Source organism: Schistocerca gregaria, chromosome 2 (genome assembly GCF_023897955.1).
Source record: "Schistocerca gregaria isolate iqSchGreg1 chromosome 2, iqSchGreg1.2, whole genome shotgun sequence".
NCBI lineage: Eukaryota > Metazoa > Arthropoda > Insecta > Orthoptera > Acrididae > Schistocerca > Schistocerca gregaria.
This window is the reverse complement of record NC_064921.1, coordinates 503,860,297-503,875,400: the sequence shown is the minus strand read 5'-3', so window position 1 is coordinate 503,875,400 and position 15,104 is coordinate 503,860,297. Positions and strand designations below refer to the sequence as shown.

At 39.2% G+C, this 15,104-nt stretch overlaps 1 protein-coding gene across 1 annotated transcript in view; it reads left to right on the top strand.

Annotated features, from left to right (window-relative positions):
• The window catches only part of LOC126328750 (zinc finger protein 311-like), a 53,142-nt gene that overhangs the window by 28,175 nt on the left and 9,863 nt on the right, over positions 1-15,104 (top strand). The window contains exon 3 of the mRNA XM_049996066.1: positions 13,357-13,640. Coding sequence (XP_049852023.1) covers positions 13,357-13,640 — 284 coding nt within the window. The remainder of the gene's footprint in view (positions 1-13,356; positions 13,641-15,104) is intronic.

Here is a 15,104-nt window from a genome sequence, read left to right as displayed (position 1 = left end):
TCCCGTTAGCACGGGGACTGTGTGTAGGGAGTTAAAAAAAAAGGGGGGGGGGGGGGTACAATGGTGTCAAGCATCTGCTGTCATTACTGCTAAGCAACATTGAGGTGGTGTAATGAGTGATACCACTGGGCAGTGGATGTGTGGAAAAAGTGTGTTGAATCGTGCTGTACAGTGTTTCAGTCCAGTGGAAGAGTTTGGGTTTGCTAAATACCTGGAGGATATTACTTGCCTTTGTGTGTAGTGCCAACAGTGAAGTATGAGAGAGGTGATGTTACAGTATGGGCGTATTTTCATAGTTAGGGTATGGTCCCCTTGTTATGCTGGTTTCGGCTGTTTAGGAAGACTGGTGTATCAGTCTTACTCAGGCATTCAGACACCTCATTGAAAATGTCCCCAGCAATGTTAAAGGTGAAAGCTGAAACACTTCATACTAATATATAGTGGGCAGTAAATGGCCATGGAACATTTTGTCAACAGACGAAACCCATTTCCATCACCAAAGACATGTCACTATCCAGAATTGCAGAATATGGGCAACGGAAAATCTGCATACACATCAACCAATGCCACCTCTTTCCGCAAATGTGACGTGTGTGGTGTGGGGTCCATATTGTTTCAAGAAGATGAATCCTGTTACCTGTACCTTCACTGGTAAATGATAAGAGTGTCTTTTATGCACTAGCATCTTTCCAACCCTTCAACAGTGTGAATTTGTTGGTAGGATCATTTTTATGAAAGATAGTGCTCCTTTGCACATTCCACAGCCAGTGAACCAGCTGCTGCAGAGGCATTTCGCAAATGCTAGAATTGTCATCTGTCATTTCCCTACAGGCTATCCATCCAGATCATCAGATTTTAATCTGTGTGACTTCTGGCTGGGGGTTATCTGAAAGATTTTGTGTTTAGTGCTCCTGTTATGAATGTAACTGAACTGAAGTCACTCATGCTCAATGCATTCTGAGCATGAGACACTCTGATCTCTCATGGAACATGCTTTTTTTCTATTTTTTTGTGGCAGAAAATGGTGGACAGCATATTGCACATGTATCATGATAATTAGAAACTGCCATGTTGCCTTTTGCATGGTTTTTGGCCCCAGGACAATTAAAATCCAGTATCATTTTGGTTTTTATGCAGTTTTTGGCCCCAGGGCAATTAAAAGCCATTTATTCCCATCCAGTGTGTTATAATCTTGCCGTTGTGGATGTCATACCAAACTAACAGTGATACACCTGTTGACTGCCGAATTTCTGCAATCGTGCACATTGGACTGTATGGATGGAGTATTGTGCAACTCAAAACTTAGCCATCATAATGCAATTCATGTCTCATTTGTAGCCAACCCCATATACATTAAGACGCGATCATCACCATCTATTGGTAAAAATTTGGTGAATTTTTTTCCCCACTACAATTCCCTCTGCATCAGTAATATGCTGTTCAAATTAGACATCATTCTGAGCAGTGGTTCTCTGTCTACAGCATTTGGAAACTAGGATTTTAATTATGGAATATTCTATGTGTCACTGCCACAGGGAGTTTTTCCGGATAGGTTAAAATATGCAATTGTTAAACCTCCTCATACGAAAAGTGACAAGAAAGACTTAAATAATTGTTGTCCAGTTTCCTTGCTGATATGTGTTTTAAAAATATTTGAAAAAATAATGTGTTCAACAGTAGTCTCACATTTATGTAGAAACAGTTTACTTGGTGTATCACAGTCTGCATCCCAGAAGGCTTGCTATACTGAGAATACTATTTATACATTCACTTATTAGGTATTACAACCTTTAAATAATGAAATATTGCCAGGCATTTTATTGTGTAGATCATGTTACACTCTTAGAAAAACTCAAGTTTTGTGGAACTAATGACTTTACATGCAACAGCTTTGAATCACACTAAAATAAAAGAATGCAAAAAGTTGTGCTGATAATTCAAACAATGTTGTTAGGGTCCAAAATTTTAGTGATTAGGGAGAAATCACAAAGGGAGTCCTGCAGGGTTCAGTTTTGGATCCAATGAATGACCTTCTATGTAAAATTTAACGAGTAGAATTGGTTCTTTTTGTACACAATACTAGTGTAATAATAAATCCCATTTGAGAGAAAGCCACGGAAGAGATTGTTAATCTTGTTTTCAAAGAATTATTAAGTGTTTCTATGAAAATAAGCTCACTCTACAGTTTGGAAAAAAAGAAACTATATTCAGTTCTGTACAATAAATAGAATGGTAGCAACTGATGTAGCACTTGAACTGAAAGAAGCACAGTACTGAGCTTGTCAAACAATTAAGTTCGTAAAGCAACACATCAACCGCCTGACATGTTTAAATTTTTCCACTCAACAACGTTTTATGGTAACACCCCACTTAGAAAAATATTATTGATCACAAAAAAGTGAGCAGCAAGATAGGTAAATGTGGTGTTTACCTGTGGTCGTCATACAGCTACGTCTTCAAAGAGTTAGGCATTTTAACTGCACCGTCATAATACATGCATTCGCTAATTAAATTCCTCATAAATAATCTGTCATAATTTGAGAACACTGGTGTGCATACTTACAACGCTAGAGAAAATGGTGATCTTTACTACGTACTATTAAAGCTGCCAGTGGCTCAGAAATGAGTATAGTATTAAGCAACAAAATTTGTGATCATTTACCTAGTGACAAACTATCTGATAAGTAGCAAAACACATAAATTAACGTAAAATCATTCTCCTAGACATCTCCTTCTATTCTATGCACAGATTTATATTTAAAAACTGGTAGCATGAAAAAGAAAGAAAGAAAAAGGGAAAAAAAACTTGTTTTTAACTGTAGTTGTATGAATGAGACAAAAAAATAATGGTTCATTAATGTTAACACTAATCATGTATACATATCCTGTAAACTGACTCATTCCACATCAAGTTCATAAAAATTGTTTAGATAGTCTGTGGAACTAACTGACTAGCTAATCTAAAGGCAGTCTCCAATCTTAGACTCTTCATTAATAATAAAAATCTCACTATATCCTAATCCAGCGATGAAGGAAAAGATAGATTGCTACTTACCATAAGGAAGGCACGTTAAGTTGCAGACAGGCACAATTAAAACACAAAGCTTTTGGCCACCGTCTTTATCAGCAAAAGAGAAACAGAGACACAAACCATTCTGTGCAGAAATGATTACATGTTTAGTAGTCTGTCTGTGATTCAAAATCCCCAGTAGTAGCAATCTGTCCTTTTCATAATATTGTAATTATGTATTTCTGCACTTGTACAGAAGTCAAGAGATGTACATGGACATCTTGGATACCCTGTATTATTAATTTAGAAACTTGTCAGAACAGCTAAAAAAATAGAGACATGCTTGTTACTCATTCGTATTTAATGCAGAGAGTACAGAAATTTTAAATCGAAGAAGACTTTCACTGGAATCTTCTCAATCTAAAACTTCGACATTTCTTATACATACATTAACAGTAAATATCAGGCACCACATACAAGTAATTTGTTCAAATTATTACATCTTGTTATGCCTTCCTTTGTATGCTGTGTGGTTCTTTAGTGGATACAGTAAGGAGGAACAGATGCCATTCATGGACAGAGAATTCTGATATTAATTTATTTTACATCTAATATCAAATGGTTACAAATTTACAATGAAATCCTCAGTTGCAGTGCAATGTAATCCTCAGTTGCAGTGTGTTCTCTGAAAACAGTTGTCCATCTCATGTTGTGAAAAACTGCTCTCTGTTTCCAACAACGCACTAGGGTGCTTTCGTGAATGTTGAGATTGGAACAGCATTCTTAAAATGTGTGATATATGCATGATGAACATCAACAAAAGCAAAACGAGGATAATGGAATGTAGTCGAATTAAGTCGGGTGATGCTGAGGGAATTAGATTAGGAAATGAAACACTTAAAGTAGTAAAGGAGTTTTGCTATTTGGGGAGCAAAATAACTGATGATGGAAGTAGAAAGGGTGTAAAATGTAGACTGGCAATAGCAAGGAAAGCATTTCTGAAGAAGAGAAATTTGTTAACATCGAGTATAGATTTAAGTGTCAGGAAGTCGTTTCTGAAAGTATTTGTATGGAGTGTAGCCATGTGTGGAAGTGAAACATGGACGATAAATAGTTTGGACAAGAAGAGAATAGAAGCTTATGAAATGTGGTGCTACAGAAGAATGCTGAAGATTAGATGGGTAGATCACATAACTAATGAGCAGGTATTGAATAGAATTGGAGAGAAGAGAAATTTGTGGCAAAACTTGACTAGAAGAAGGGATCGGTTGGTAGGGCATATTCTGAGGCCTCAAGGGATCACCAATTTAGTATTGGAGGGTAAAAATCGTAGAGGGAGACCAAGAGATGACTACACTAAGCAGATTCAGAAGGATGTAGGTTGCAGTAGGTACTGGGAGATGAAGAACCTTGCACAGGATAGAGTAGCATGGAGAGCTGCATCAAACCAATCTCTGGACTGAAGACCACAACAACAACATCAGATAGTAAAAGTAATACATAACTTTGTTGCTATGAGAATGTTTGAACATAAGTACACTCACCACTGGTGCTCTGGAGAGGGAAAGCTTGCATCTCATTGGCAGCAGCATAATCATTCGTGGCAGCACCGTTGTGCCGTGGTTGCAGCTGTAGAAAACAGTGGCGTAACTGGCATTGCACATATTCAAAAGTGTGGCCGACTGGATTGGGACCATACCCACACACCTCCCCACCCAATTTAGAAGGTGTGGGGGGAGGCCTGTGCAGTGGACAACTGCTTGGCTGCGGACAGAGCAGACCTACTCACATCCTGACATTGTGTCTCGCAAGCATCAGCACAACTGCCCAGGAAAACCATGTGTAGGAAGCATCCAACAATGCAGGTAGATGCTTGTAGGGTGCTGCGGAGGTTGCTGACGACGAGCCAACATTGTCAGCGTCGATGTTCGTGCAAGAGGTGACTTGCTGCGTTGGCGGCAAAGGCATCACAGGTCGGTAGGTGGAGACTTCCATCGGTGAGACAGCTGTAGGTTGAGGCACCAGCTTGATAAGCTGCGTAGGATGCTGCATTGTGGTAGACTGATGTGGCTGGATCACAGCAGACCGATATGGCTGCATCATGGCGGCTGGATATTGTGCTGTGAAGAAATCTGAAACAATTTGAGCAACAGGAGGATCACTGAGTCACGGATCGATAGCTGATTTTGGTGGCACTGACGTGTGCCTGCGTTCTACATCTACATCTACATTACTCTGCAATTCACATTTAAGTGCTTGGCAGTTGGTTCATCGAACCCCAATCATACTATCTCCTTACCATTCCACTCCCGAACAGCACGCGGGAAAAACGAACACCTCAACCTTTCTGTTTGAGCTCTGATTTCTCTTATTTTGTTTTGATTATCATTCCTACCTATGTAGCTTGGGCTCAACAAAATATTTTCTCATTCGGAAGAGAAAGTTGGTGACTGAAATTTCGTAAATAGATCTCGTCGTGACGAAAAAGTCTTTGCTTTAATGACTTCCAACCCAACTCGCGTATCATATCTGCCACACTCTCTCCCCTATTACGGGATAATACAAAACGAGCTGCCCTTTTTTGCACCCTTTCTATGTCCTCTGTCAATCCCACCTGATAAGGATTCCACACCGCGTAGCAATATTCTAACAGAGGACGAACGAGTGTAGTGTAAGCTGTCTCTTTAGTAGACTTGTTGCGTCTTCTAATTGTCCTGTCAATTAAATGCAACCTTTGGCTCACCTTCCCCACAATATTATCTATGTGGTCTTTCCAACTGAAGTTGTTCGTAATGTTTACACCCAGGTACTTAGTTGAATTGACAGCCTTGAGAATTGTACTATTTATCAAATAATCGAATACCAGTGGATTTCTTTTGGAACTCATGTGGATCATCTCACACTTTTCATTATTTAGCATCAACTGCCACCTGCCACACCATACAGCAATCTTTTCTAAATCGCTTTGTAACTTTTACTGCTCTTCGGATGACCTTACTAGATGGTAAATTACAGCATCATCTGCGAACAACCTAAGAGAACTGCTCAGATTGTCATCCAGGTCATTTATATAGATCAGGAACAGCAGAGGTCCCAGGATGCTTCCCTGGGGAACACCTGATATCACTTAAGTTCTACTCGATGATTTGCCATCTATTACTACGAATTGCGACCTTCCTGATAGGAAATCACGAATCCAGTTTCACAACTGAGACGATACCTCATAGGCCCGCAGCTTGATTAAAAGTCGCTTGTGAGGAACGGTGTCAAAAGCGTTCCGGAAGGTGGAGGCAGAGCAGACCTACTCACATCCTGACGTTGTGTCTTGCAAGCACCAGCATAACTGCCCAGGAAGACCATGCGTAGGAAGCATCCAACAACACAGGTTGATGCAGAGGTGAATAATGTAATGAGCTCTGCCAGCTGACCTGAGAACAATGCTGGATTCCCATAAATGTGGACTGTTGAACTCTGACATTCGGGTGAAATTTTGTGGTGAAGTCTGAAGCTGGAGCAGAGTGGCGAAGATGAAGTAAATGTAGCAAGGTCTAATGGCATCTCCCATGTGAACGTTCTGCCAGTGAAATATTAGGAGCATTAAAAGTACGATATGAACTCAGAAACGTCAGTAAGGCATCTTCTGGTGAATGTGAAACTCATGGTTTTGACATTTGCGTCGTGAATGTTCGAATGAAACATTCAGCATTGCCATTAGACCGTGGTGAATATGATGCTGTCCTGACATTCTGTATTCCATTGTGTTTGGAAAATTGTGCAAATTTCTCTTCAGAAAAAGGAGCTCCATTGTTAGAAACAGTTGTTTATGTCAAGCCTTCAAGCGAAAATACAGAATTGAGCGCCCTGATGGTGCTGGCTGTATTTGGTGAATGCATTAGAATAACAGAAAGGTATTATTGATGATAATCAACCAACATGGTTGCCAAAAGGGGCCATCAAAGTCTATATAGAGGCATTGCCACGGAGTATCAGAATGTGGCCAGGAGAAGTATTTTTGGTGTGGAGCGTCCTGATGGATCACGCATGTGTTACTGTGCCGTCACATGGTCTGTTCTTTTGTCACAATCAAGCCATGTACTGTGTTGGTGCACCAGCTGCTTAGCACGAACTGTTCCTCAGTGACCTCTGTGTAGAAGACTTGCAATGAGACGGGTATTAACTCTCTCATCTGTTTGTTAGGCATGTGAAGCAGAATCACGTCATTCAGAAGAGATAAACTGTTACGGTGCACAAAGTGTACTCACACTAAAGGATCAGGTATACATTTCTGAGAGCACAGCCAAGCTTTGGAAATGTAACTTTTTAGCAGTCATAGTGATTGGTCATTCTCCATGGCATGTGTGATCCACCGTGAATCAGTAGGAAATAATCCAGTGTTTGTGAGATAGAAGAATCAATATGTAAACAAGAAACTTTCAATCTGTCGAATACTGCATCTGTGCTGACAGGTAAATGGGACAGTGCATTGGCGTTTCCAGGTTGTGCCGTCGGACTATACAGACTTTTATGCTGGTAATTTTAAAATAATAGCGACCAGCTTTAAAGCTTTTGCACCATGCAGTTAGGAACTTGTTTCAGTGGATGAAACAGAGAAGTCAAAGGGTTACGGTCCACAGAGGGAACATTTTTCTGCCATACAGATAACGATGAAGTTTAGTGACATCATATATTATAGGCAGTGCTTCATTCTCCTGCTGACTGTAATTAATCTGAGCACTGTTCAAAGTTTTTGAAGCAAATGCAATGGGGTGTTCTGATTTGCCAATTTTATGAGATAAACTGCCCTGATGCCAAGGGTTAAGGCACTGACTGGGAGCACAGGCAATTTGAGCGGATGGTAGTGCATTAAGCAAGGTTTATGAAACTGCATTTTTCAGTGTTTGAAAAACTTGGTAACAGTCTTTTGTCCAAAGGAACGGAACATTTTTGCATCTGATGCATTTCAGAGGCACGCCAATTTGCACTGTATTAGGAACGAACTTTATGTATTAATCAGTTCACGTAAATTCTTAGAAAATGGCAATTTCTGAATGGCTTTGAATAGTGATTCATCTAAACATGAGCACCATTGGCATCAATGAAATGTCCTAAGTATTCAGTCGTTGTGCTGAAAAAAGAACATTTTTGCAAGTTAATATAACTTGAAAATGATTGTCCATTTTTAAAATGTTGTTCCTGTGTTTGTCCAGAGATGATTATGTCATGAAGATAATTAAAACAAAAAGACATCTTGGACATTAATTCTTCGAGAAATTTTTGAAATAATGCTGGCACTTCCGAAAGGTAGGCAGTATTCACAACAAAAAAAGTTTCTTTGTCTCTCCACCCAACAGTAACTGAAGATAGACATCTGCAAGATCAATTGTAGAGAAGAACTGTCCTCTCGTGAGGCAATCCAAAATTTCCTCTATATGTGGAAGTGGATAGGAATTGATAACTGTGAATTTACCATGTGTTTGATATCTGCACAATGACAAATCTTCCCATTTGGCTTGCGAATGGTGACTAAAGGTGATGCCCACTGACTTGCTGAAATAGGTTTTAAGATGTCAGTGGCTCCCAGTCTCTGAATTTCTCTGTTGCCACGTCGTCGTATAATGTATGTGGTACATGGCGTGTGCAGCAAAATTTGGCTTGTGCATTAGATTTCAGGTAATGTGAGCGCAAAAATCTTTTGCACATCCTAGAGCACTTACAAACAAATGTTGATACTTTTAGTCATGTTTCTGTGTTTTGCAGGTAAGCAGCACGTTCCAAGCACTGAAATGCTGTTGCTGTTATAGGCGATGCAGACTTGATGTTTGCAAAGGTGGTTGGCCAATTTTTTCATACATTTCTAGGTTAAGCAACGTGACAGAAACTCCGGTATCTAGTTGAAAAGACACTGACTGGTTACAAATTCACAATGTAATCCACAGTTGCAGTGTGTTCTCTGAAAACAATTCTCCATCTCATGTGAAAAACTGCTCTCTGTTTCCAACAGCGCACTAGAGCGCTTTCGTGAATGTTGAGATTGGAACAGCATCCTTAAAGTGTGTGAAATATGCATTAAACACCTCTGTGTGTGTTTACTGTGTCTTCCCTTGTCTGATTTTTGAGCAGGAGGCACAGAACCTGCTTATTAAATGACATTGATTCCCATCTTTCCTGCTTTTTCTTTGTTCCCATGAAACAGATGAGGGCTTTCTTAGTCTCTTGCAGACTGGCCGGTTGTGTATGTCCCATGCGATGACAAAAATTGCATTCAGCTAGTATGAAGAAGCAGTTTTGATCATGGGTGACATAGCATTTCACACATGACTTCGCGTTGTGTGGAGTTTGGGCAGGGTAATTAGCGTTGGGATGGGGTGGCAAACACTGTATACAGTGTGTTGGGCCTCGTTTAGGCAGTGCTTGTTTGTGTGTGCGGGGACGCAGGGCTATGACTGGGGCACTGGTTGCTTGTCTCAAGTGAAGCGATAACTGATAAGACAGAAATCTTGCTCGGCCAAGTCTTGAATTTCATGTGCATCAATTACTTTTAAGCACTTCACTGAGGCTAGGTTTGTGATGCTTTAGAATTTCAGCCCTCAGTCTCTGATGTGATAGATCCTGAATAATAGCATCACGAAGCATTTCATCATGATCAATAGCGCCACAGGCAGAATTGAATTTACAGTCTCTTAGTCATGCCCCGCAATTCCACAGTTATAGGATTGATCTCTATGACCTTCCTCGTGGAAAATTTTATACCATGCAGCAGCAACGTATATTAGAATCTCAAAAAAATCTTTGATCTTGCATTTTACGACCTCATGGGGCTGGGTTTGGGGCTGAGTGAGGGGAAACAATTTCACTAGGAGGTGCTAGGTGTACACTCCTATACATGAAAAGAACAATGCACAACAAGATTCCCTTGTGACATTGTAGGTGTAAAATTGTTGACACAGATGTGATATGTATTCTTTCAATGTTTTCTTCGTGTCATCGAACCTTCGGAAGGGCGGAGATGGTTGCTGAATTCCTCATTTAGGTTCTAGTGCTTTTTCTGCCGGGCTACTTGCAATTGTACAAGGCAAGAAACTGCTGAGAGCAATTCCGTTATTTGTTGACTCTGAAAACAAATAAGAGATGTTAGACACAGCTTAGCACATGATCCTACTCCCTATGGTTTGCCATGATTTCTTAAATATCTCAACTTAAATATTACAACTTATGTTTTTCAACTTAACATAAGCATACATACAAAAAAAGAATTCAATAGAAAGAAAAAAAAATGTTGTGCTCTAGTATCCAAAGCTCCTTTTCCCACTTCTATCCCAACCTCATCACCAGTCTGTTATGTTGTCCTTTGCACACTGTGTGACTGTTTAGTGTGTACAGGAGCAAAGAACAAATGTTGTCCATGAACAGACAATACAGATATTAATTTTGGTATCAAATATTAAAATAATACATAATTTTGTTGCTATGTTTGCAGTGTCAGTTGCTAACAGTAGACTTTAATGTAGAAATACATACAGATACAGAGGATTTATATATCTGTCATTCTTCAATACAATGTCTGTTCAGAAGATGTCGAGCCCCGGACACTGTGAAAGTCTCTAAATGCTATTCAGATGGCAAATACATAATATGGGGGAAGTGCATGAATGTTCGAACTTAAGTACACCTGCCATCAGAGCTCCATAGAGGGGATGCGTGCATCTCATTGGCAGCAGCATGATTGTTCTTGGCAGCACCCATGTGCCGCAGTGGCGGCTGTAGGAAACGTGGCAGCTCAACTGGTGGTGTGTGTGTTCAAAAGTACAGCTGGCTGATAGTGCACATATCAACATATAACATCAAGGATGTTAACAAATGTGCACATTGCATTTAACAGTAATTATTGCAGTAACAGTAGAGCCTCAAAAATCATTCAAATGGAGCTTTGCTGGAAGTTGCCCTATAATTGGTGACAGCACCTAGTGTGGAGTGTAAACAACTGTCATGCTGGTGGCCCACCACATTCATGAGCACTTCGGAGTTGATCGCCGGGTAAAACTGGTGCTCTTCGCCCAGATACAATCACAGGCATGGCATCATATAAGTTGCTGTTCCGTCTACCTTGTGATCCAAGACCCTGTGGCCGCAGCATGTGCTCTCTATCTTGGACAGTGTAGAGAGAACTGCACCATCTGTATGACCAAGCAGTGTCGTCTTGACAGCTGCTGGGAAATTCAAATCCAATGCCGGTACCATGTAACCATCATAATACAAAAATATATAATACTGACAACAGTGCTATTCCTTAGCTTCAAAATATGGATACCAATAAACCCTTTACGTATTTCCGCAGTTGTACAAGAATCAAGAGGCGTATGTGAACATTTCAGATACCCTACATTACTAATTTAGAAGGTTGTCACAACAGCTAAGAAAGAAGAGAAATGCTTTTTAGTCTGCAGGGCTAATTGTCAAGTGGAAGGTAATGTATGGTTAGAGACCATTGACCTTGCTGTTAGAAAGGAATTTTTGATGAAAAAATAGTTTTACATTGTTTACAAAATTCTTTGTGTCCCAAGTGGACTACTCGGTTATTTTATTTTTTATTTTGCCCCCTTCTCTCATTCTAATGTAGATCTAAAGGAGGGAATCACAGTTCTGTAGGACGGAATCATATTTGTAGCTAGGGACAGAAGACTTACAGGTTCTTGTTTCAAATCTGTTCATTTTCAAATTGTCTGTTGCTAACTTAATTCTGCTTATAAATGAACACAAAAAATCTGTTTTGTCTGTATTTATCTGCCAAAATATTAAGTTTTTGTTCCTACAAGTAAGCATTAATTTAATTGATAGCAACAGATTTTACTTTATTTCCTTTATCATAAGAAACATTTAACCATATTGTCCAGAACAGCACTTATCGTATAATCTGTATGATATCAGCTACATCCTTCTTACACAAACTTCTCCTTTCATTGTAACAGAAAGAAACATTATATGTGAGTAAAGGCCATGTTACTATTTTGTGTGACAGGAAGAATTGGAACATAAAGGGCTAGAAGTCCATTGTCACGAGGAAGCACATAGACACAATGTTCTTGGTATTCTGATAGTTACACACCTGTTTATATGTATGCCTCTGAACAGCTTGTCTCATCCATTTCAAACTGTGTAGCACATCACTAGGCTGTTGTTTAAATAGTTGTGATGATCACCCTCTTAAATGTATGTCACCTTAGAGACTGCAAGAGTAATTGTTAAATGTTATGAACAAAGTCAGCTCCTTTTTTGACTAAATATGGCCATACATTAAAGGAGGTTAAACAGGGCAAACCTTTCAGAAAATGCGTTTTTTGTTCTTGAACTTACAGTGTCATTTGATAAATTAAGAGGGAACAAAACTAGTATCACAGTTTGTCCAAAAATCACGAAATGGACTACCAACATACCAGGGTCTTGGCACAGTCATCTAAATACTGGGACAGCATCTTTAGAGAGGCTTTCGAAATTCGTACCAGGCATGGACTCATCAACCAAGTTTGCGGCTATAACCTCAGTGCGGCATGGGAACCAGCATTGGGTCTAATTAAAAAGACGTTCAGCAGAGAAAACGCATGGGCGACCAGAGCGGATGAGGCAATTACACTGGCACCACCATAGACGCTGACACGTGGGCGCAGATTGCGGAGAGAACACACAGGGGGAGGGGATTTAAGACAGCCGCCCACCCTCAGGAGCTCAGTTCGTCAGCACACCTGACGATGGCAGCATGTCTGATCGCTGAAATATTGTGCCCGGCTGTACACCCATAGACTGTTGGAGCAGGATATAACATAACCACCCAGGGCATGCTAGAAGCTGACAGTCTCAATCACTGTGGTAGTTAGAGGCTATATTAACTGATATTAATAAAGAAATTATTTTTAGTATTTGTGGAACCCAGAAGTTGGCATTTAAAAAGCATAAACTTTTGTTATATAACATTGAATAGAAGGGGGACTAAAAGTTACAGTATTTGAAACTGCCAAATAAATTAATATGGAAGCCCATTGTAACAGAACAGGAAATTATTTTTTTTTAAATTTTAAACACAATCACATTTGTAATACAGTAACAGTCATCAATTTTGGCCATATATAAGCCATCTTCAGATTCTAAAATAAAAAGAAGGGTGTAATATCAGAATCACAATTCTTCATACAGAGAATACCATTTTTTTGAAGAATGGGAAAGGCTTAGGATGAATGTATTAGCGTGATTTCTCTTGTATTGCTTGGGGGAATCCTCTCTTTTTAATCATAATTCAACTGTTTATTTGTTCATGACATTCTTTATCTAACACTTGCATGTTGTATATTTTACAGTGTGAACTTTGTGGAAAGCGATTTGTGCATCATACAAGTTTCAATATGCACACATTGGCACACACTGGTCAGAAGAGTTACAAATGTGGTCTCTGTGGCTTGGCACTGCTGTCTGGATCACACCTTAAGCGACACTCAAGAGTCCACACAGGAGAGCGACCTTATCAGTGCCAGACATGTGGAAAACGTTTTGCCGAGAGATACAACTTAGTTGCTCATACACGAGTCCATGACACTAGCTCTACCACTGGTGTAAGAGATGGAGGCTACAAGAAACATCACAGGTACTTAAAAAGCATTATCCTGAAAGTCATTAATGGAAAATTGATGTGTTGTATTTGAAAGTCCATTATGTCATATGTGATTAGTTGCTTGTAATCCTTCAGGTGGACTTCATAGCTAGTGTTCTATAATAGCATGTCACTTAAGCATGACAAAATACATCTGTTTTTTCTTCTTTCACAAATGTTACTACTGAAAGTGAAACATGTAGTTGTATTATGGATAGGACCGTCCATGTAATCATGTTTGCATTTCTGAATGAAAAGTTGATTTATCAATATACATATAATCAGACTTTTTTGTTCATATCCATTTTCATTATTCTTGTCTAATGGTAACAAAGTAACTAGTGCAAAACTCATTAGAGCTGAAATGCATTTTGCTCACTATCTCTCAGGGCTGAGGGAAAGAGATAATGATCACCTCTGACTGTGGTTGCTTGTTGGTAACCTTCCCTTATCGTATAGAGTCTCTTCATTTTTCAGTGTAACTATATGTTCATGAAATTGAATGACACTTTGGTGCACATCAGTGACAGTAGTTGCTTCATACTGCAACTGACCGACATGTGTCCTACCACTGACTAGACATGTCAGATATTGTAGTAAATCGTGTTGCTGAGACACTACACTAACTTTACTCATGCTGAGTAACATGTAGTCCTAGAGGTTTAAGCCTGAACTTTTTAGTGTTATGTCTAGATGACATATCTAAGAAAGAGCAACAACTTTTTTCTCTATCTGTTGAAGGTTTTGTGTATAGCACTTCATTATATACATTTTTCTATTGTTGCTTACAAATTGCTTGACTTAAATGAATGTAAACTGGAGACACAACTAGCTACACCAACCAAATATTTTGTGATAACCTCATTAAATTCCAAGAATTGGGCTGATGGCACAAATGTAACAGTTAAAAATTTAACTTATTGCTGTAATGAAAATACATTAAGGTCAAGCAAAAATTTATGATCTTAATCTTGTGAGCAACAGAAACTTTCTGCAGCATTCACTGAGATAATAGCTCTAAGTCCATGCATCACAACAGTCTAGTTAGCATTTGCAACTCTATCTTTTTGGCAGTTTATCTATTTATTCTCCTACCTGCTTTGTTACATTTGGCTTGTCTGCATTTTATTGTTGCTGTACTCTCTTCACTTGCTCAAGCCTTATGCAAACATGCACTCGTGGTGTCTGCAGATTTTCCATTGTGTGCTGTTGTTGGTAATGATTTGCACAATGAATCTTTATTCTTGTTGGTAATTTCCTATGATTCATAAATAAAGTTAGGTGATTTTCGTTATATAAGGTTAGAACTTAACTGGATCAGTGGAATTTGTGGCAAAGTTGGAAATAAGAGATACAAATAGAGTATTGCAATGATGAATGTATATCTCAGGCTATGCTAGACATCAAACTATATGGCAATCTTATTTTCGTGTTGAGGTTTGTTGGCTTCACCAACTC